Raw genomic sequence first — 23,107 nt, forward strand, 5'->3', positions numbered from 1 at the left:
GTCGGGTCCTAAGAGGGCTCTGAGATCAGACTATTTTTAAGAGATGAGATTGATTAGAGGATATAAAAACAACATGCTTCACAATAAAAATGGAAATCAAATCTTTATTGTCATTCACAAAATAGAAGTACAATCAAGTCATTGTATGAAATAAAAAACATATTAAACATTCTCAGTGGAAGATATCATTTTTTGTTGCTTTCTGTAGATTTGCATAAACGTATAGTGTTTCCTGTAACACTCCCCGACCCCTAACCACTCAATAGTTGAGATCCTACAGAACCCAACAGACCTGACTACAAAAACCTAAATAAACCCTTCCGAAAAAAGAAACAAGGAAGAATTTGGTCGTTTTGCTTGTAAAAATCCTCAGAAAGGAAGAGAGGGGCTTGGTTAGCTTCAGCTGACACTGTGGACAGAAACAGATGATCTTGACAATACAGTGATGGTCCTCTGGACACAGCATTCAACTCTTTGCTACCAGGCTTTACAAACACACAGCCTCAACACTCAGCATAAGCAGAACTGCATAAAAATACGAACCCATATCAGCTTCAATTATATATAAAATCCTTTTTGTCACCCAAAATCTTCCTTATAAGTTAACCATGCAAAAACATTACAAAAAAAAGTGCACATATGTACTCTACTGGATATATATCTTCTTTAACAGTACCTTTAATAAATACTGTACTTTACATATCATCCTAAGAGTTTTAGATTTTTTAGAAGAAGAAAAAAAGGTTAACAGGCACCATGTGTTTTAAGGACAGATTTAGCATTTTCATAAAGATGCAGATTTTCACTGAAAAAGTACACATTAACTATTTAAGGCCACAGAGGTTTTGATTTGGAATTGTCATTCTATCGTCTTGATGTTTGTTTGAGTACTTCATTTCTCTTCAGAAAATGGTTATTTGAATAAAAATCAAATATAAAAATGGCAAGTGATCACAAACTTTACTCCATACAAAAATCCTCACCATCATAATTCATCAATCTTGTAACTCAATAACTTATTGTCTGCGCGCAAAAATATTTACAGGTTATTTTAAGGCAGAGTAGCGGAAAGGCCAGAATTGATCATTAGGATTTTTCTACAGCATTAGGAACCCAATACTTCCTGGGTTAAATTAAGAAGTTATGTGAGAGGATAAAGTCAACCGTCATTCACGATCATCGCATTCCTTAAAGCGATATCCCGACGCAATGGAAACATGGGATGTGTGTGTGCAATGACTGAAATTATTCTGAGCACAAACCAGCCACCCTCGATAGGGCTCCTTGGTAGAGCTGATTAGAAGAACATTGAAAATAATATAATCATCCAGTTGTACATCAGCATCATTCAAACAAACATTTCCTGTGTGGCTTTATTTGACATCATTCAAGTAGTCTTTGTCTTCTAGCTCTTCATAGCTTCTTCATGGTCACATCTAGAGAAGGACTGTTCACATAATGCTCTGCAGTTCATTTCCCAAAGTTGGCAAAATCTGCAAAGGCATCTTGTTTAGGCTGTCCCATGGCAGGGCTCATCCCCATAACCGGCATTCCCGTACCCATGCTTCCTGTCATCCCCATCTGAGCTGTAGACATGCCCATGTTCATATTCATTCCCATCATGCCCTGATTGACTGGCATCCCTCCCATGGTTGGCATGGGCATGGTGCTACCTGTCATGACAGGCTGCATGCCCATGTTCATTCCTCCCATCATGCTGTTGGTGGGCAGTCTGACCATTGTAGGGGCAGCCTGCATGCCCAGGTTCATTCCAACAAAGCCCTGAGTCATCATATTCACAGGAGTCTGAACTCCTATTGCAGGATAAATAGAGACAAAAAAATGAAAATAAGGGCTACCAATTTATTAATTAGTAAAATTAATTAAATTTTATTAAAAAAAATTAATAATCAAAATCTCAATTCTTTTGATTTTGTTTTTGAATCGTGTTGTTGTATAAAATGTCAAACTGATTAAATGTGTTATATGTTTTATTTTAATTTTTTATACACAACTTCAAAAGTTTGGGGTTGGTAAGATTTTTTAAAATGTTTTTAAGGTCTCTCACTAAGGATGCATTTATTTGATAAAAAAATACAGTAAATCTTAATTAATCTATTACACTTCAAAAAACATTTCTTATTATTATCAATGTTAAAAACACTATGCTTAAAAGTATTAAATTATTTCCAAAATAAATAAATAAATTAACACTTACTGACCCCAAACTTCTGTTTTTATGACTTATTTGGAAAAATATGACAATATAAATTAAATGAAAACGCAGTAAGAAGGTTTCAAACTCTTATAGTGATAGTCTTGATTCTAGTCAAATTTCATAAACATAGGTAGAGCTTTATGCTTTTAAGCTTTATATAGCACCCTTTAAAACAGAAACAGTATTCACAAAGTGTCAAGAGAACAATCAGTCATGTTTTTGTGTCTGAATCTAGTTTGCTCTTACTTTTATACTTTAATGCATTACATAATGTTATTACCTATACAGTGTTTCCCACAGACTTGCACTCAATGGGCCTCATTCATGAAACACGGGCAGAACGAATTTTTGTGTAAATCATTCGGAAAGTCGTTCTGACATAAATTTTCGGATTCATGAAAATGTTCATATTTTGAAAATGTTAGTTGGTACGAAATAAATTTACACCTGCTCCCTACCATGTGTAATTTAAATGGTGCATAAAACATTCAAACGTTCTGTATTATTTTAGACAAACTGATGACATTTTTATGCACTATGTATTATAATGATATTTAACGAGGTCATTTGCCCCGTTTTTTTTTTCTTTTCGTTTTTTACTCTTTAACTTTGGGTAAAACGCAGAGCTCGTCACTGTCCCTTTTTGCACAGCCGTCCAATCACAGTGGAGGAGGGGCGGTACAAACACTACATTGACCAACCATCATACTTGAACAACACAACAATGGAGACGTTAATATTGCTGGTTACTGCATTTTTATATTCAGTAATATTCTTCAAAATAAGATACTCATAACATGTTACTGCCGTGAATATTCCAAATCATAGTAAACAATGCGTCACTCCAGAAAAATGTAGTGCCTCCAAAGCTCTCTCAAGCACCACCGTCGTTTTCAGAAGAGCACCAGGCATTATGTCAGCTGGCCAAAACGCTCTTCATTTACGTTAATTTATTCATTTATTGTTAGGTATATAGCCTATTAGTCTCTTATGCATTTATGCAATATGACTTGCCAAACCTGAGAACTGAGTCCAAAGGATTCCACACCATTCCTAGATATGTAATTTGCGTAGCTGTAATTCATAGGCGGGGAATATGCTAATTGTGAATGAGCGAATAATTTACGAATGACTGGAATTCATTAACATACACACATTTAACTATCAAATCTGACCTTTACGAAGTATTTGTGAATCCGGAGGAGAGTTTTCGGGAAGGTTAATTTTACGCGTAAATAACTCAGAATTTACTCATATATTTACAAATGTTTTATGAATGAGGCCCAATATGTGGCGGCACTTCCCCCGGGGGGGAAATATAACAGCAGACAGGCTGATTGATTGAAAATGCAAATTCATTCTCTGCCAGCAGGAGGCGCTTTAGGAGCGGCAGAAATAGCGGTTTCCCTGGTAACGACTGTAAACAAAGCAGAGCTGCGCTCATAAACGCTGCTTTATCAGGCATTATAGGAAAGATTAAATGAAAATGACATCAAAACTTTTCTAAAGACAGTAGTCGTTTCTCAATACCAACTCTGGAACAGAGTAATATCGCATCCATATCGCAGGCTTTGCGATTAGGAAATCGCAACGTCTCAAATCGCGATTTCGATTCGATTTCGATTAATCGCACAGCCCTAATACCAAGTACGCAAATTCGGACTTGCGCCCTTGGTAGTTCGGACTTCGCAAGTTCGACTCGGGAGTGCGAACTCCCGAGGACAGGAGGACGCAAGTCCGGTAATTCTGCAAATGGAACAGCAGAGTACTTGATAACGTCAGTCAGCTCGCCTTGACGCATACACGCATTACAATAAAACGAAATATCAAACACCACTGCCTTGTGGTTTTCTTCAAAATATAAAACACAACCCTCATTTCATTTTCATTTTAAAAATATAAAACATTAATATGTGGTTTAGGTAATATGTGCATATATAATTACGATTAATAAATAAGTAATTTATTAAACATAACTTTGTGCTCAGCCAAAACTATATGACCTGGAAGAAATAATAGATTCATGAGACCAAAGATTGCCTGTTAGATTTACCCAAAATGAATTTTACCTCATGTTTAACCACTACCAGAGACATCAGAGGCAAGTGGCAAATATCAGAAGGACTAGCCGAGGTGAGACTGCTGTCGGCGGATACATGAGCACTGAGCGCCCGCTGATCGCGTGGAGCTCATGTCTTGAAATTGGCGAAGCTAATTTTCAAATAGGCGCTATCTTTATAAATAAACTGCAGATTAGAGTTTTAAACAACTACATTCTCGCCTGAAATACTCTTAGAACTGCATTTCATGACACAATAACAGTGACGTTTCACAAGTCCACAAGAACACAAGTACAGACAAGAACGCATACTGAGAAACGGCTAGTCAGTTCCCTTCAAAGACACATTCATATAAAAACACATGTGCCGCGTTTTGACTTTGAAACGTGCAGTGATCATGTTTATTTAACGTAGTCAAAGCCTTTTGGAAAATCTATTTGTGGCAGTCAGTGTTGATACTGTGGCGGGCCACCACAAATAAATCAATGCATGGGAAACACTGCTATACATTTATATTTTCATCTGTCGTATTTTTTGTTAGTTTAGTTAGTTACTAATTTTTACCGCTCCTCATATAGACCAATTGTTTGAATTCTTTTGCGCTCATTTAATTTTCTGGACCCAGGTTAAATCCTGTCCCAGACACTCTACATCAGTATCTTTGCTTACCTTGCTGCATCATGCTGAGTGTGGGCTGAGAAGGTTTGGGTGGCTGCATGCCAGGACTAAGGTAGTCCAGGCTTATGTCTACATTAGAGTTGGACCAGGTGGACGGCAAAGAGGCTTTGGGATCGGGCTTCTGGGCCATTGGTTGCTGGGGCATTAGTGAACTCCCCATTGACTGAAGTGGCTGCAAAGACAAAGACAAAGAAAATCTAATCGGTTTTAGAACAAACCATATATGATAGCACCCATATGATCAAAAACAATGTTTTCGCTGATTTTGTTAAGATGAAACTGCTCTGCTGCAGTTCAAGCATGATAATTAAAATTCTCCAATGGAGATGAATGTTTGCCAATGGCAGAATGACACAAGTCAGAGAAGATGAAAGGCAGAATACTGCAGGCAAAATACTCCAGAACACTACACTGTGGTCTTTCAGGGTTATCAAGACTTGAGTTAAACAAGACAGAAATGTTGGTTGAGAGGCATTGTCTTCTAAAATTATTTCAGCATGTTAAAATGCATCTCAAGTCCCTCTAATTATACCATCGGGGGGCTGCTTTTTTTCTTTAGCCAAACAAAACTTGCCATTTTAAAGTAGGTCAGGCTTTTAGCATGCAAATATTATCTTTGTGCAAGGCTTTTGTTTCAATTTAATGGTTTTCTGACTTAAACTTGTTCCTCCTCATTCTGCCATTCTCTGTGATGGGTGTCCCAAGGGGACTGGGGTTGATGGGTAATGAGGAGGGGGTGGGTGGAAAATTGTGCCGATGCTGCGTGTTAACCCTCGCTCGTTTTGCTTTCATGTTGCCTGCTCTCTAAACCACTGGCTCTGAACCTCGGCCAGAATTGTCTTTCTTGCGTAAATAGTGTTTAGTGTGCAGTTCCACTTAGATGAGCTGCATTAAGTACTCCACAGATGGGGGATCTGAATGAAAACCACATTATCTATGTGCAACTCTACATCACTTGGTTTCATCTTTATTCTTTATTGTGCTGTAAACATAATGTTGAGGGACGGCAATGCACAAAAGTCTATTGTAGGTGCACTACCTAATGAAATACATAGACACTCGTTTGCAAGTTACGCTAAAACTAGGTATATACAACGGCATAATCAAAAGTTTTTGTGTTTTTATTTGTCATTTTTGTGGGTATTATTTGTTGGGATTGCTGCCGTTTTTGTACTCCTAAAAGATGACTAAATAAACTTCCAGTAGGTGTACACATTTAAAATCTACACTACCATTAGTACACAGTAGTGTACAAGTTTTTTTTTTGTTTGTTTTTTTTTTGGAATGGTAGTGTATAATTTTTCCTCTTCTCAGAAAATGAACCAAAAATACTGATGACTAATGCAAGGGCGAAATATAATTTTCATTCATCCAATAAAATTCTCTAAGGGTGAGCACATACCACCTGCAACTCAATAGCAATAGCAAGCAGCAAATCATAGTTTTGATAATGTAAACTGAAAGCTACTGGCTATAAAAAAATAAATACGTTTCAATAGGAAATCAAAATGGGAAAGAAAACTGTGCTCTTCAAAGCATTTCATGGGGTCTCGATCATGACAACATGACAATATATTATCATATGTATCATAAATACATAGTAGATACATTGAGGAAAAAGTCGCAAAGGTAGTAGGCACCTGTGATTTGGATGATGGCATGCCAATGGTCTGAGAGGAGGTCATGGAGAAGTTCATGCTTTGGGAGGTGCTGAAGTTAGTGGTCTGAGATGAGCCCATTAGGTCAAAGAGGTCGGATGAGGATGCTGTGGATGCAGAGACAGGAGCAGGAGCAGGGGCCGCCTGCAGACCTGAGAAAAGGTCTATTCCTGCAGGGTTAACAGGCTGAGCTGCAGGGACGGCTGGCTGGGTTGCAGAAAAAGTGTTCCAATCACCAAAGTCTCCATTCCCACTAGATGCTGGGGCTGAGGAAAGACAAAAGCACAAACATTATAGAGAGCACAGGGAACACAGGAGAATGTTGTAATAGTTATGAAGCTTTTTGATCAAAAGGCATATTTGTGCTTTTACTGCACAAATTCCAGAATCTTGCTTCATGTCAGGCTTTATCATCTAGCAGAGGATGTGTATTTGCATGCAAATGAGCAATATAAAAATCTAGAGAAATGCAAGAGAACCAGTAATGAAACTATCAGGGCACTGAAGATGCATAAACATCAAAAAGAATCTCAGACTCTCCATCACTTCAGCTCAGTCCCAAAAATGCAGAGGGTGATGTGTCACACCCAACAAGAGCTGAAATGTGTCTGTGCTCATTAGCTTTTAGCACAGCAGGCCACCATATGGCTGCCCCCTCCTCTCACTATTTAAGAGCTTTCTGCTTGGAGTATTTCATAAACAGGCAGTTGAAGATGGCAAACTCAGGTCCAGCAGAAAAAAAAAACAGCCTTCTGTTATATTCCCAAAACTATATTTAAATAACCATATGAAAACACACACATATCACCACTTTGTGTCTTTCAAGTTGCACTCCCTTAAGGCTTTTATTTTAACATGTGAGTTTAATTAAGAAAATACAGAGACTTTTAGCAAAAGCAAGCAAGGCTTTTTTTTTCTCTTGGGGTTGAATATCTTTTAAAGAACATAAGTTACAGTTAGGGATGCACAATATAAATATAAAATATATATATATATATATAAAATATAAATATCGGCATCGGCCCGACTTTTAAAGGTCAGAAGCTATAGCTTACATAAAAAAACAACAACAAAAAAACCCATGACTCTTTAAATAATTTTATATATACTTATTTATTCATTTATGTGTAATATGGTAGATTTTTTAAACAAATTATGAGCTCTAAAAGATTTTCACAATTTTTACAACTCTTTTGCTTTAGACCATTTACAAATGTTAAATCTTAACATTTGTTAAGCGATTTATTTTATTTATTTTCAAATCTTCATTGTATTGTCATTATAAAATAACTTTGTTATTGTTTATTTAATTCTAACAAATAAGTTCTTGTTAAAAACTAACCAAAATTAAAAATAATTTGCTTATTTCTGCACAGGAGAGACTTGGTGTTGTTTCCAAACAAAAGGAAATATATCGGCATCGGCTATCGGCCAAAATGAGTTGAAAAAAATCGGCAAATCGGATATTGGTAAAAATCCAATATCGTGCATCCCTAGTTACAGTATATTAGGGATAATAATAGGGTAGTGATGGTCGACTAATCGATTACTAACTTCAACAAATGTATCTACATGTTCTGGTTACTAGTTCTGATATTATTAGTGGTGGTGCTTTAAATATTGTACTAACAGCATTCGGTTCTAACTGTTAGACAGATTGCACAGTAAAACCTTCTCAGAGTTGTGTGTTTAAATTCTTCCCATGCTGCTACATTCAGACAGACATCTTTGGACATCGCTTTTTTTTTTTCTCTTAAAGGGGTCATATGATGCGATTTCAATTTTTCCTTTCTCTTTGAAGTGTTACAAGCTCTTGGTGCATAAAGAAGATCTGTAAAGTTGCAAAGACTAAAGTCTCAAATCCAAAGAGATATTCTTTATAAAAGTTAAGCGATGAGCTTTGTAAAAAATCGACGCGTTTCAGAAAGGCGGGGCATAGCGGACAAACAGTAATGTACAGTATGTGGAAAATAATGTGTTTTTTGAACCTTAAACCACATAAACATTTCATTACACCAAATACGCAAAATAATGTTCTTTTTAGCAACATCATATGACCCCTTTAAGTTTAAAAGTGTGTCATGAGACCCCAATGCTCTGTTCCATTCAGTTGCACTACATTCAGCTGTTTCTGAACATGTCTCATTTAAACAGGTCTCATTTATACAGGGTTTTCTTAAAACCAATTAACTGATGAGTCATTCAGAAAGCACACTTACTAGTCACTTTTGAAAACACACTATTGTTCAAAAGTTTAGGGTAGGTAAGTCTGTTTTTCTCACCAATGCTGCATTCATTTGATAAAAAAAACACATTGTGAAGTTTTATTATTTTTATACAAACGAAGTTTACTTATTTCAAATTTTAAATAACTTTTCTATTATTTATATAATAGATATCTAATATATTTAAAAATCTAACTTATTCCTGTAATTTATTCCTGCAAAGTTGAATTTTCAGCAGCAATTACAAATAGTCTTTAGTGTCTCCAGTCTTCATTTTAATGTGCTGATTTGGTGCTCAAGATACATTTCTTATTATGAATGTTGAAAACAGTAGTGGTGCTTAATAATTTTGTGGAAACCATGATGTATTGGTTTTTTCAGGTTTCTTTGATGAATATAAAAAAGTTCAAAAGAACAACATTTATTTAAAATATAAATATTTTGTAACAATGTAAGTCTTTACTGGAACTTTTGATACATTTTAATGTGTCTTTGCTAAATAAAAGCAAACATTTATTTTAAAAAAGTTTTACTGATCCCAAACTTTTGAACAGAAGTATATGTTGTAGTAAGTCGAAGTAAAAATAATCAAGAGTTTCAGGTTGTATTTTTTAACTGATGGTTTGTTAAGAGCTTACATAAACATACCAGCTGATGATGGAAGACTGACTGCAGCTGCAGGAGAAGAGAAATCAGCAAAACCTCCAATCAGGTCAGAGCTTGAAACTAGAATGAAAGAGAGAGATTCAATTATGACATTCTAGATTGGTAAAACATATCAATCCCCTACTAATGTCCTAAGGAAAAGACAAAAATGGTGAGCACAGAAATAAGAAACATCTGTTGGAGTCTGTAAGGGGCACACACACAAAAACACACACTCCGGTCACGTTACATTCCAGCAGCCTGTGGCTGGAGTTATGTGGAGGACAGATGCAGCTGTTTGGCTGGTGGAGGAGGGAGCAGGACAGTGAGGAGAGGGATCTACGCATCTGCTCAGCACTACACACCCACCAGGGACCGCTTTGACATCTGGCCCCGGTGACTAAATGCTCCAGCAGGCAGCAGGAGCGCAGGAGAGTGCATATGCTAAACTTCACTGTGCGCCCCTCCCTTTCAGGATACGTCCACACCGTCAAACTAATGGCATAGTGCTTCCTGCTACTTTCACCCATTTCCTCATTCCTCATCCATTCATCATGTATATCCAACTACACCTTGCACAACTACTCATTATTAGAATTTGACGGAAATGTTTACCTTAATGTAAATGACTCCTAATACGCATCAGTGTTCTATTTATGACAAGTTCAATGCTGTATTGACAGTCCACTGCAAGATTCATGCTGCTTGCTATGAATGTCCCACTCCATTGTGGTTTCTGTCAGCCCTCTGGACGATACTTGATTACCTTTAGGGTGGTTTGAAAAAACCCATAACCTGTTTTGTGAGCATAAAGCACTCTTGGGATTTATTTTTACTGTTGCGACAAGTGGCAGAATTTATCGACTACTCCGTGCAACCCTACTTCCTTTAAAGGGGTCATATGATGTTGCTAAAAATAACATTATTTTGAGTATTTGGTGTAATTAAATGTGTATTAAGGTTAAAAACACACATTATTTTCCACATACTGTACATTATTGTTTCTCCTCTATGCCCCGCCTTTCTGAAACGTGTCGATTTTTACAAAGCTCATCGGTCTGAAAAGCGAGGTGTGCTCTGATTGGCCAGCGATCCAGTGCGTTGTGATTGGCTGGATACCTCAAGCGTGTAACGGAAATGTTACGCCCCTTACCATAATGTGATGCCGTCTCCCGGCACACAAGACAAAACCAATAAAACCCATTACAAACGAGGCATTTGCTGCATCCAGTGGGGACATAATTACGGATTATAATGACTTATACTGTCTTTTTACGCGCTGCGTTGCATCGCGCCGCGTAAACATAAAACCATGTCTGCATTTGTGATCGGAGAAATGACAAACAACAAGCGCTACTCTACACTGCTCAAAACTCGCGTTTGAATCATCAGTGGCAAATTTTAAATATAAAAAAACTTACTTACAGTCTGTGAGTCAGAACAGCCGGCATTGTTGTCTACTCTCCAAGGATCAGGAAACAGTCCTCCATAAAATGCGCTGCACACATCTTAATATTTGGGTTGAACTGTTCTGGAACAGTGTTGTAAATACAACTTAACCACTGAATTCTAGTCATGTCCTTCCAAAAGAGCCGGCGGCTTGAGTGGGCGGAGGCCGGTGGCTAGAATGAGCGGAGGCCGGCGGGCTTGCGGCAACCACATGTGACGACCCCGGGCTGGACTCCGCTTTGTCCACGGTGAAAGCCGATCCGGCGATTCACAGCACGAAGTTGATGTATTTTCTCAGCGACCAGCACGGATCAGCTCTAGGCATGACGAAGCGGATATCGTCCTCTTTTGGAAGGCCAAACAAAGTAGTTTCGCTTTAACAACGAAAATATTACAGCGAGAATAAAAGTTACTCCTTCTTTCTTTGTGTGAACATTTGGGCGGTGTTATGCAAATCTTCGCACATCGTGACGTAGACATGTGGGGGCGTGTTAGAACGAGCCGTTTCAGGTAGGCGTGGTTGACTCTTAACTTTTATAAAGAATATCTCTTTGGATTTGAGACTTTAGTCTTTGCAACTTTACAGATCTTCTTTATGCACCAAGAGCTTGTAACACTCCAAAGAGGAAGGAAAAATTGAAATCGCATCATATGACCCCTTTAAGGATGAACCCTTCAATATTACTTCTCCTAAACATTCTAAAGTGAACTGTTCTTGCATGTTCAGTTGTAAAGGTAGTGCTGAACCACAAATCAAATAAATATTTTATATTTAAATATTTTTAAAAAGACATTCTATAATATCTTAAATATTTTCCTCTGCAAAAACTGTAGAACCACCATGATATTCTTAACTTAGAGTAACTCAAAGAGGATGCATGTTACTACTGTTACCTTGGGAAGCTGGTTGAGCAGGTGCAGGATCTGCTGAGAACAAGTCCACCAGACCAGAACTGGGCTGGCTCACTGCTGATGTGGTCTATATGGCAACAAAGGACGAACAAACTGAAAACACTCTTAACAGCTACCACAAGATGTCAGTATAGAGTCTACGTTATTTTGAATACAAGTTTAACATTTCACTTCACACTATTTATTAACAAATCTCTCCTAAAAGTTGCATCATCTATGTGTCCAAATGCCAGAGATGTTTAATTAAACAGGAAAAGACTAGTGCTGGTAGCTAGTGTTTCTCGCATCTACCTGGCTTGTGTTTGTGTTGGTGGAGGGTTTATCGCCAGCGTAATTTGCAGCTGCTCCCAGGTCTATCGTTTTGGAGGGAATGCCTCCTCTCTTACGAGTGGCAGTGGTCTCTGTGGCCTGGACGATCTGGACGCTTTTGGTTGTCACTGTCTCTGCATCATCTTTAAATTCTGATTTCCCTGACTGCCCGTTTCGCGTTCCCCGACGGTCCTCATCTCCTTCACTATACAGAGGAGATAAAGCATAAGCTTGTATAAGATCACTAACAAAATGCATCCTTGCTTTGAGAATAAGTAGATAAAACACAATCAGTCCATGACATAACTGTCAACAATCTGTTAATATAATTAGTTATAACGTTTATACTATTTGTGTTTCAAAAAAAACAAAAGAAGACTTGGCAGAACAGGAGTTTTCAGGTGATCTGAGAAGGGAAAGTGAGACAGCCTGGGGGTCCTGACCTGAATCTGTCAGGCGAGTCGTCCCGGTCTTTTCTGCGGAACATGTTAATGGTGTCATCAATGGTGCTTCCGATCTTATCGCTGATCTCTCCCAGTTTCTCACTGAAGGGGAAAGCCCCCTTGCCCCAGTCTTCATCCCATTTTGAGCGTGAATCTCTCAAATCAAACCTGTCCTCCGCTGCAGAATGCATAAACAGGACAGGAAATGGGTTATACTATATATACACATATTATACAGTCAAACTTCATTTAGAACCTATATATGGAAATATAAGGAATAAAAAAGTGAACATGTCTGGGCAATTAAAATCAGAGGAAAAAAATACATTTTGCAAAAAGAAAATGAAGCTCACTGATAAATTAAACACATTTTCAGACCTATTTTAATTACTGTCATGCAGTTGGATGTTTTACTTCAGAGGTTGTTAGTAATTTTCATTATTCTTAATGGTTATGTTTAGTGGTTCTCATTAGAATTGGATTACTTAATTAGCATACATGAAAGGCAGTACAATCAATATTACCATGAAGTCATATTAAATAGTTAATTTAATTAATATACCAGTTTCTTTTTTGTTGATTATACTTTTTATAAGGGTGTGCTTAATTGTCAAGAAAATAATTAAAAAACCTAATGCTGTTATGCAAAACATACTTTCTTTTTTTCCGGGTGTGGGGTGAAATATGACCCAGTGTGAGATTCACCCACTAATTTGATGACAATGTAAAGAGAAGTGAAATTAGGCTATGATGCTTCCTCTCGGGTATATTCCATAACTAAGAACTGTGATTGGACTGTGGTTAAATTACTGAATAAATGTGCAAGCCACCATCTCAAAAACACAATAAAAGACATATATATCAAGTTTCATTAAACTTTAGAGCTAAACGACTGTCAAACTAAACATGATAACAGTTAAATCTGAAACAGTCATTAAAAAAAATGCATTGCGTTTTTCCTTCCCAATCAAGGATATCGAAAACATAATTTATGCTGTCATGTGAAAATGCAGCTATGCCGGGTATCAAAATAAATCTACAGTACAGTTCACTCATCTGGCAATGCAAACCCTCCAGGGACAACAACAGTGGAGAGGAGACAGAGGACCTCCTTGTTTTCAGAGAGTCCCGATTAGAAATATTCCTTATGATAAATGTGTTTTCTGCGTGACGCAAAAAAAAAACCTTGCAAACCTTGATAAATATGACAGTGAGAATGGTGTGTGTGTGTGTGTGTGTGCGTGCAAGTGAGAAAGAGAGATAGTTAGGGACTTACAGTATCTGAAGCCTGACATACTGTCAGAGGACACGCCTATATACTTGTCCCTGTTTTTCTTGGCCTTTTTCCTCTCCTCTCTCAATCTGTCATCATCCTGGACAAATTCTAACAGCTCCTTCACTTTCTGGCGCACATTGACACCCTGGTCCTTGCCATTCTCATCTGAAACACAAAGCCCATTCATCCATCACTGACTAGTATCTGAGAGACATCAAACAGTGTACATGATAGGGATGGAACGATTACCGGTTTCACGATAAATCACGATAAAATGCCCTGACGGTTAGTATTATCGTTTAAAATTTAATTATCATCAAAACCGTGTTTGATTATCGCGATTTTGAAAACTCGCGGTAAATTCTGTCCAGCCAGCATCAGTCTGACGCAGAAGCAGCATGCAATGTGGTTGTTATGTTTTTGCTAAAAAAAAAAAAGTGCATATAGCTGCTAATTGTATTTGTTGTTTGTTGATTTTCAAATATAAAACTTATTGAAATGTTTTCAGTGTGTGTATCAGTTCTTTTTGAACGTTTCCATCTAATTTTAACAAAACCGTGATAATATTGATAACCGTGATAACTTTGGTCACTATAATCGTGATATGAAATTTTCATACCGTTACATCCCTAGTACATGACAGATGAATAATTATATAAGCTTTTGCTTTTGTGCATTTCACTCACCTACATAATGATAGCTCTCAATTGAACGCAAGTCATACAGGTGCTCTCTTGCACTAGTGACAACCCGTTCAGAACCATTTCTGATCAGGTACGCCAGCAGTAGTAAAGACTGAGGTAGAGAGGACAGTCAAGTTCATGACAGATGACAGCAAAACAAAACCTTTTCAGTCATATACCGTCCTCACTAAAGCATACCTTGTAAACTCTTCTCCAGTTTTTATTGTTGTCTTTCAGCATTCTAGTCCACAGCATGTTCATTACCTCTGGAAAATGCTCATACGTGAATGTGGCCCTGAAATGAAACAGAAATAACAAAAGTGTATCTTAGGAGACTCTTCATATTGGAAGAAAGTGTAACTGTTGACAAAGTTAAGGTTCAGAGGAAAAATAGACACAAATCAAACATCAAAACCCTCCACTTGCCTGGCGATCTCGCCCATTAACTGTCCAGACGGTCCCCATGGGTCATCGTTGGTGGCTTCTCGAACTTTAGACTCAATTTCTGTATAGTTCATCACAACATTGGTTCTGTAAGAATGAGATTAAAATACAACCTCCTTTCAGTAAAGTCAAACATCCCTTATTCAGACTGATTATGTGCTAAAAAATATATCAGCAGGAAAAAGAGCCTTTCAGCAAAGACAAAATATATGAAAGATAAAATATATGAATTACTGAGTGGCAGAAAACCAAATTAAAACAATTCATATCATTTGTTTGTAAAATGAATTGGATTGAGAAACGGAACAGACAGTAGTAAATCCTCTGTGGTTCATGTGGTGATACTTGTTATAAGCACTGTAGACGGAGGTCCGTAACGACCAATCATAGTAGTTAATTCTGTATCACATCAGTTTAATCCTTTCGTTGAGCAAGATGGAAATGATATTAATCAAAATAAGGCAACTGGTCAACATGTTTGTGTAAGTGACATATTAATGAATGGATTAAAGAGTCTATGTTGAAAGGAAGTTTGTTTGGCTGTAAAACTGAAAGAAAAAAATCCTCTTTATGTTAAACACAAAAGGAGATGTTAGGCAGAATATCCAACATCCTATAAAATCGCAAAAAAACAACAGGAAATAAGCAGCACCAAAAGCTCTTATTATGTGATACCAGTTTAGCACTAGAGGGACATAAGCAGAGTGACATAAAAAGTGGTTATACAAGACACACGAGATCTCAGTATATGGGTGGGGTGAAGGACAGACTCACTGAGAATAGAGGGTGGATCAAATAAAAACACCCTATGGAGTCCTCAGTCTTTCCTACTCCTAAAAAACACTTTTTGTGGTTTTAATAGAGACTACTGCCGTTTGCTTTAGAAAATGTGCAGTGTCTCAGTTTACAGCTTACAGGGAAAAAATACCTGAGTATTGTCCTGCTCAGTGGAAGTGTAAACATAAGTAAACTGAAATGAGTGAAAATAAATAAATACAATTTTAAAAAGTCAACAAAAAAAAACTCCCTACATCCTCGTTTCCTCATTTAAGACTGAATCACTTATAGACAATGACAGAATCGTAAAGATCAAAAAGATGTCAAAACCCTACAATCTAACAGACACAAAACTATGGCATAGCTTGAGGTGATAAAAGAGGTCAGGACATCCGTTTGCTTATGCTTGCAGGGTGCAATCGTTTCCTTTTTCTGAGTAATGGGATAAACAAGAATGTGTCCAATCCTTCAAAAACACACCAGAGAGGTCAACCGCATTACCTGGTTTCACAGCTTGAGGATAATGCAGGCTGCTTTGATTTTTATTTAAGGTACTACTTTAATTCTTTCAACAGTTGCATACCTGTGGCTGAGTGATAATACCATCTACTACACTAAATACGGTAATACTGAATTCTTCCTGTGGCATTTCAGGACTTTCACACCATTTAGGAACAGGCTCATTGCTTTACCAGCATGAAGCTAAATTCCTCACACTTCGTCAGTCCACCCATGGCTACACTTGGCAAGTAGTCTGTTAAAAGGTCATACATACTATTGGAGATAGCAGACTGATTTTGGAGCCAATAAGCTACATTTCTTCACCTTGCTACATTGTTTTCAAACTTGCTTTGCAAAAACAGGAAATTATTATTATTATTTTTTATTTATTTACTTTGGCAAGTCATGATGAGTGATGGATGTCTAGAATTGATGGTATTGTTTATTTCTTTAATATATTTCTATTGCTTCTCCAGAGATTTTTTGTAGTCTCTATTAAGTGGCTAAACCCCTTAACATCCAATAGAATACACTATGTGTCAAATACGCCATATAGCATAGATTCACAAAGAGTGTGTAAATGACAGTTTCAGGGACGTACCCACTTATTAGGCAACACCCAAACGTTTGTGCAAACTCATATTTGTGAATTAAAACTTTCAGTAACTGCTTTTCCATACTGTCAGAAAAGGGCAAGGTAGCAATGGATAAAAAAAAAAACACTCAGGTTCAGAGTCGTACAATAACCTCGTTAATGATCACTATGCTATATGTCATCGTCACTGAAGCTAAAATCAAATTTAAAAAAAAGGAAAAAGAAAAAAGAATTGGACTTTGAGCTTTGTAACTTTGCAGATCTTTTTTATGCTCAAACAGCAACATTACAGACTAACTAAAGTTGAAAAAGTGAAAAAGCATAATAGGACCCCTTTAAATGGTTTCTGAGATAGTGAGTGGGCCCAATTTTTAAGAAAAATATTAAAAGGGGGTCCCAGCAAATACCTACATCAAGAGACTTTGTAAAAAAAAAAACTGGCATCATCCTAGAATCGTTTTGTACAAGCAAACATGACAGCGTGGCATAGTGGACTAAAGCACTGAATGAGCAGAAGACCACTGACCTTTAAGTAAATGTTTATCATTTAAATGTTTTTATTACGGGACAAGAAAATGTAAGATAAAAGCAATCATTTTAATAAAAATATAATACTGCAGTATTTTGATTTGTGTTGGAATATAACAAATAATATTTTTCTGGGGTATTATGTTCCTGTCCTTTAAAGGGTTAAAACACAAGTTTCAGTCTAACAGCAACAGTTTCCATGAAACTCAAAGGCTCCATTACAGAAGCCATGCAACCATCTTTGCACTTACAGCTTTTGTAACGAGATTACAACCAAGATTGTAAACAGATTGCCAATTAATCAGCAACTGACACCATGCAAATATGTACAATGGGTCGTTTTTCATTTCAGGCTAGCTGATGAGCTTGAATAGTGCCTGACAATAGCTGTCAAACATGAAAAAGTTGTTGCCACTCCAATGCCAAGTAAAAGACGCGCTCTTACTTTATATTTAAACAATTTTCTCACTCAGAAAGATTAACAATCAACACGTTAGTTTGGTTTGTAAAGCACTTTTAAACACAAGCGCCGTGTTTTCAGTCAACACAAGTTTAGCAACTGTCATAAAATTAGCCGCTGAGTTAACAGCGAGGAAGTTTGAGGGTACCGTTTGTCTCGTAAACAAAATTAAGTCGTAATAAACAAATGAACACGTCTGATTAAGTATCGTAACCGACTCGAAAACGAAAGTTGCCACATACACTGACGAAATATGTTACTTTTAAGGGCACAACAAAACTGTAGTTAGCCACTGTGCTAGCTCCTGTCTCGAGAGTGCGATGTGACGTCAATGAGTGCGTACGTGTCTCATTTTCAACAGGTATGAGACAGGACACCGAAATACTTTCGAAAACATTCGCAATACTCACGCTTTATCAACCAGCTCCCTCACTTTCCACATATTCAACATCTTGGCTGTGTTGTTGGGGCTTTCGGTCGAGAAAACAGGTGTTCCAGCCCTTGAAATCCGCTGGTCGTGACAGCTAGCCAACGCATGAACTCTAAAGTTACGCTGCTTCAGACAGCGGCGGAGGAGCGCAGGCCAGACAGGTTACCACGGAAGTGCGCTGTCACTTACGGAAATTTCGTAGGCTGCTTCAGCGGAACACTACATCCTTGATGAGGATATGACACAAGCCACATTAACCCTCTGATGCATGAATTATTAAATCACAAAGTAATATTTATTTACATGTTTGTTTTTACTTTTAAACAAGTGAAAAATCATGGCAAAATTTTTTTTTGTCAATATATTATATTTTGAGGGAGTTACTGTCCACTGTAGTGGACACCATGAATCAAACGTATAAAAAGTATTCATGCACACATAAATCTGCACTCATACTGTATACATGTATACAGTTTTATATTACCTAATAAATAAATATAGACTGTAAGCATTGAAATAACTGATAAAATCTGAAGACTATTTAATATTTCTGTTCAATAAAACCATTCAAGTGTAAATTATATCATAATTTTAATAAAACATACAAAATAAGGCAGAATAGGCCCGCCCAGTGTAAATTATATCATAATTTTAATAAAACATACAAAATAAGGCACAACCTATATATAGGCCCATAGGCAGAATTATACCCTTTGGTGCATGACGTCTACTGTAGTGGACAGGTATATTTTCTGTCACAGAAAAAAATGTACAAGAAAAATATTGTTAAAATCTGGATGAAACTATTTCTGACATCCTATTTAACTGAAAAAATATTTTTTGTACCTGTCTGGTTTTCTGAGAATAAAATTATTTAACACTTATTGCCGAGGTACATGGTGCATCCCCTTTTCCTGCCGCCATTTTAAATATATTATGCAATATCTCAAAACAAAAAAATAGATAAAAAGACAACAATTAAATGGAATCGTAGACAACACTTTGGGGGTTCGCCAGTTGGTGGTTGGGACATGATGCTACATCTTAAATGGTTCAAAATAGCTTCCATATAGCTGTCCACTGTAGTGACCACGATGCATCAGAGGGTTAACATAACCTCACAGAAGTGGTTAGTGAATGAGAATAAAATTAACGCACGGCTTTGTTTAAAATGATAGTGAGAATGAATGAATGAATGAATAAAAAATCTATATATAATTATATAAATTAGTATTATACAATTATATAAATTGAGGTTCTAATTAATTCAATTTCAGTTCTCAAATATGAATTGACTTACCATGCAAAATTACAATTTTAATGTGAATTTAAAGAGATAGAATTAAAGGAGCAAGTTGTCACTGTGTTTTACATGTAATTAATTAATAAATTATAAATTAATGTATAAATGAATATTAATAAAAAAAATTTGTTGGGTTGGGTTACTTTTTTTTTTTTGGTTCCTGAACAGTTTTGTTTCATTATTTTACTTCATTTTCACTAAATTTTGCTTAAAGGCCTATTACGTGTGTTCAATTAGCTGTATATTTTTTCTGATGATAGATGATATCAGTCGAATGTTGAAAGTTTTTTTTTTTTTTTTTTTTTAAGCCAAAAATTTTGGCCGCATTTGAATTCATGACGGACCACGGGTTGAGAACCACTGCTCTAGACCCACACAACAATACTTAGATCAAAGATGAAGCCAAGACTTTATGGTATGTACCTATACAGAAATTGACTATACCTAATATAAATCCTTTATATAATAGGCTAAATATAATAAAAATAATAAAAAAATAACCCTTAAATATTCAAGTGAAAGTATATTAAATATGTTCTATATAGAATATATGTAAAGCTTTTTCAGACAAGATTAAGGTACTGTATGCCACTGCCACGTTTTATCAGTCACATCTGCATAAGACAAGTATAAGACATTAACATGGTAAAAAAGGAGTAAGCTTCTGGGTGTCAGCTCCAATAGGTAGTCCATTTCTCAGGAGCTGAGATGCCAAGACTTTGTGTGTTCTGGTAGATGGGCCATCTTAGTGACGGGTGAAAATGGAGGCCCTTCCACAAATGACAGCCCCCTGGGATAGAGAAGAGCCTCTCATGGAAAACAAGCATTAGGAGCTTCTTGCACACTTTAACAAAATAAATAAATAAATGAAAAAAACAAAAAAACAATGAAGAACATCACAGGAAACTGACAAAAAGAACCTATTTCACAAAAACAGAGCATGACAAGAAACAGCACTTAACGTCCCCAAATGCGCATACACCCATGGGATCTGCTTCAATTACTGCTGCAAGTTCAATGAAGAAAACCATAGACAGCCTGACTGTGAAGATCGAGCATATGAAGGAAACGCATTCAGAACCGAATCCGTCAGAAAACATTTACATTTGGTCACTAACATGCATCTTACCTTGTAAGGTTTTTATAAAACAACAAAATTCTAAATTAGTTACTATGGAAGAACGTAGACTTACCATGAGCAGTGATTTATCCATCAAAAAGTTTTCATTATATGGAGCTTTGATCAACCGTAATAGCTTGCTAATTTTACAGTTAAGTTGTTGTGATATTCATTGTTGATTATATGTATGTGTTTATGCATGAATACATGCAGTCATCTATATTTTAAAAATGATGTCAATGTGAATGCTATAAGGATGATGTATATGAAATTCTGTATTTACTTTAATGCATATTTGGCAATTAGTAATTGTCAATTTGTAAAAAAAATTATATTAGTATTAAAATGTAGACTATATTACTGAGAAATACTGAGATACTGAGAGCAAACCGTTAAGTTAGATATGTTATGGTTGTCTTGATTTTATTTTGGCCTTAGATATAAGCAGAGTCATACTAATGAAATGGAAATAAATGAAACAGCTCAAACAGTGGAAATGTAAATTGCATGGACTTCAAAGTGAAATCTGCAAGGGAGATCTTGGCTGTAAATGTACAAAGGCCTCATTGTCTAAAATGGTCCCTGAAATAAAGTGGAATATTTTTAGTCTTCCGTGCTGTGATATTTGATTTTATGCCCCAAAATCAACATTCAGATTGTAAAATGAAAAGTTTTGTACCGATAAAACAATGTCTCATTTTTTGCCAAAAATAAATGATGGGAGGAAAGTAGCATAGAAAATAACATTTTATCATTATCCTAAAAATTGGCATGATATGAACCGAACTGTCAGTAGGGGGCACTGTCACACAACATAAATAATTTCCTCTCTTTTCCTTCTTATCATAATATGGAAGGCCTTAATCATATTTCAGTCAGTATGTTTCCCTTTGTTATCATTATAAACACCCTGAACTGTGGTGGTGCAATAATAGTTGGTGAATAGGTGCAATAATAGCCTACCTATTTGTAATTATAGATAATAGTATATAATTAGCACAGAGTTTGTAATGCTTGGAAGGATGCTCTACCGAACTGTATTTAGATGATGTTTTACAGCACCATATAAACCCCACCATCTTAACAGAGTTTCATATCTGCATTATGAACTCCATCTCAGCTCTGTCTCAGCATCTTATAATTAGTGTCCCAAAACTACCTTACATCACACACACATACACAAACACAGTGCATCCTGGTGGAAAAGCAGAAGTGACCTGTCATGCAGAGAGAGTTCAGATGATGTATGGGTCGTTCTATCGCTTGGGAAAAAGACCCAGGGGCTGACTGTGGCCTGTGCAAGGGCCAACAATAACATCCTTAAATAAAACAGCATGAAAAGAGTCCCGTATCCCATAGCCAGTCCAGCGCTGGACTAAGCAATGGGTACAAAATGGAGCAAGAGCTGTAAAATTAGAGCAAATGCCACAAACAATGAACATTGTTTTGTAATGGCATTGTAAAAGGGGAAAAACCCAACTATGCCGGGTTTCTGCAGATTGGAAACATGTGGTGAATAAAATAAATAAATAAAAATGTCAGATTTCCCACTCCCACTTTGAAATGATGTGCTGACCACATTTTCATGGGAAATGCTACAGCATAAACTGCAGAAATTAACTAGTGATCATTGTCCCATGGTCTTCTTTTATAAAAAGACCGTTTTCACTGGCCTCTTGAGGCGGCAACATACACTGATTATCAGCAACATTTTGTTTAACAAATCTAACAGGAGTTATAAAATGCTGTTTGTCAATAATACACACTTTTGCAGTAAAAATCATTCAGGATAAATAATAGAAAAAATGGTAAAATGCCTAAAACGTCCCTGGAGGGACATTTTAAGCATCATATTTAATTGTGTCATTCCTGAGTATTACAGATTAGTGTAAATTGTTTATAATCTCTTACATATACAGCATAATACAGTCCTGGCATAGAATGAGTTAAAATCCACTCAGTGCTTTAGTCCAATTCCCAACATGTTCCTGTCATTTTTGTGCCCCTGACACATTGTGTTCTGAAGGAGAAAGCATCTGCTCTTTTATGGGCAAATTAAATTAGTAATTAAGCCGAATAAAAAAAGAGGAGTCAACATCTGGAGCCGTAACATGGTAATGTGATAAACTGGAAAAAGGTAAGATAGGAGAATATGGCAACGTAAAATTTTGAAGGACATTGGTCTCAGAGATATTCTTCACATGTTAAGTTTATTCAGCTGTAGAGAAAGGGTTAATTGGGAGATGTCATGTTTACAGAGACCCCAGAGAAGAGTGCACTTTGAAAGACAACTTAAATAATACTTTTTTTAAATGAAAACTGGTGTATGGGGTTTGGATGCAAAATCACTTTCATTCACACACCCAGACGCCCCATCACTAAAAAAAAAAAAA

At 36.6% G+C, this 23,107-nt stretch overlaps 1 protein-coding gene across 1 annotated transcript; it reads right to left on the reverse strand.

Annotated features, from left to right (window-relative positions):
* Nucleotides 1-90: 90 nt before the first annotated feature.
* On the reverse strand, nucleotides 91-18,458 carry LOC107723813 (clathrin interactor 1-like). Its single transcript, XM_016532515.1, has 12 exons — nucleotides 18,272-18,458; nucleotides 14,983-15,087; nucleotides 14,755-14,851; nucleotides 14,560-14,668; nucleotides 13,874-14,038; nucleotides 12,598-12,775; nucleotides 12,137-12,359; nucleotides 11,828-11,912; nucleotides 9,488-9,565; nucleotides 6,597-6,880; nucleotides 4,948-5,128; nucleotides 91-1,814 (listed from the first exon to the last, which is right to left on the reverse strand). The coding sequence occupies exons 1-12, from the start codon at nucleotides 18,310-18,312 to the stop codon at nucleotides 1,471-1,473; spliced, it is 1,890 nt and encodes a 629-aa protein (XP_016388001.1). The 5' UTR covers nucleotides 18,313-18,458; the 3' UTR covers nucleotides 91-1,470.
* Nucleotides 18,459-23,107: the final 4,649 nt, after the last annotated feature.

The sequence above is a fragment of the Sinocyclocheilus rhinocerous genome, unplaced genomic scaffold, assembly GCF_001515625.1.
Source record: "Sinocyclocheilus rhinocerous isolate Xijiao unplaced genomic scaffold, SAMN03320098_v1.1 scaffold1085, whole genome shotgun sequence".
In the NCBI taxonomy this organism is placed as follows: domain Eukaryota; kingdom Metazoa; phylum Chordata; class Actinopteri; order Cypriniformes; family Cyprinidae; genus Sinocyclocheilus; species Sinocyclocheilus rhinocerous.

Bases quoted from the DNA above. Each gene is read 5' to 3' on its own strand.
- LOC107723813 (XM_016532515.1), bottom strand. From the start codon at position 18,312: ATGTTGAATATGTGGAAAGTGAGGGAGCTGGTTGATAAAGC. The intron at 9,566-11,827 runs GTAACAGTAGTA...CTTTCATTCTAG, and splicing joins TGCTCAACCAGCTTCCCAAG to TTTCAAGCTCTGACCTGATT. The intron at 5,129-6,596 runs GTGCCTACTACC...TTGTCTTTGCAG, and splicing joins TGCCATCATCCAAATCACAG to CCACTTCAGTCAATGGGGAG.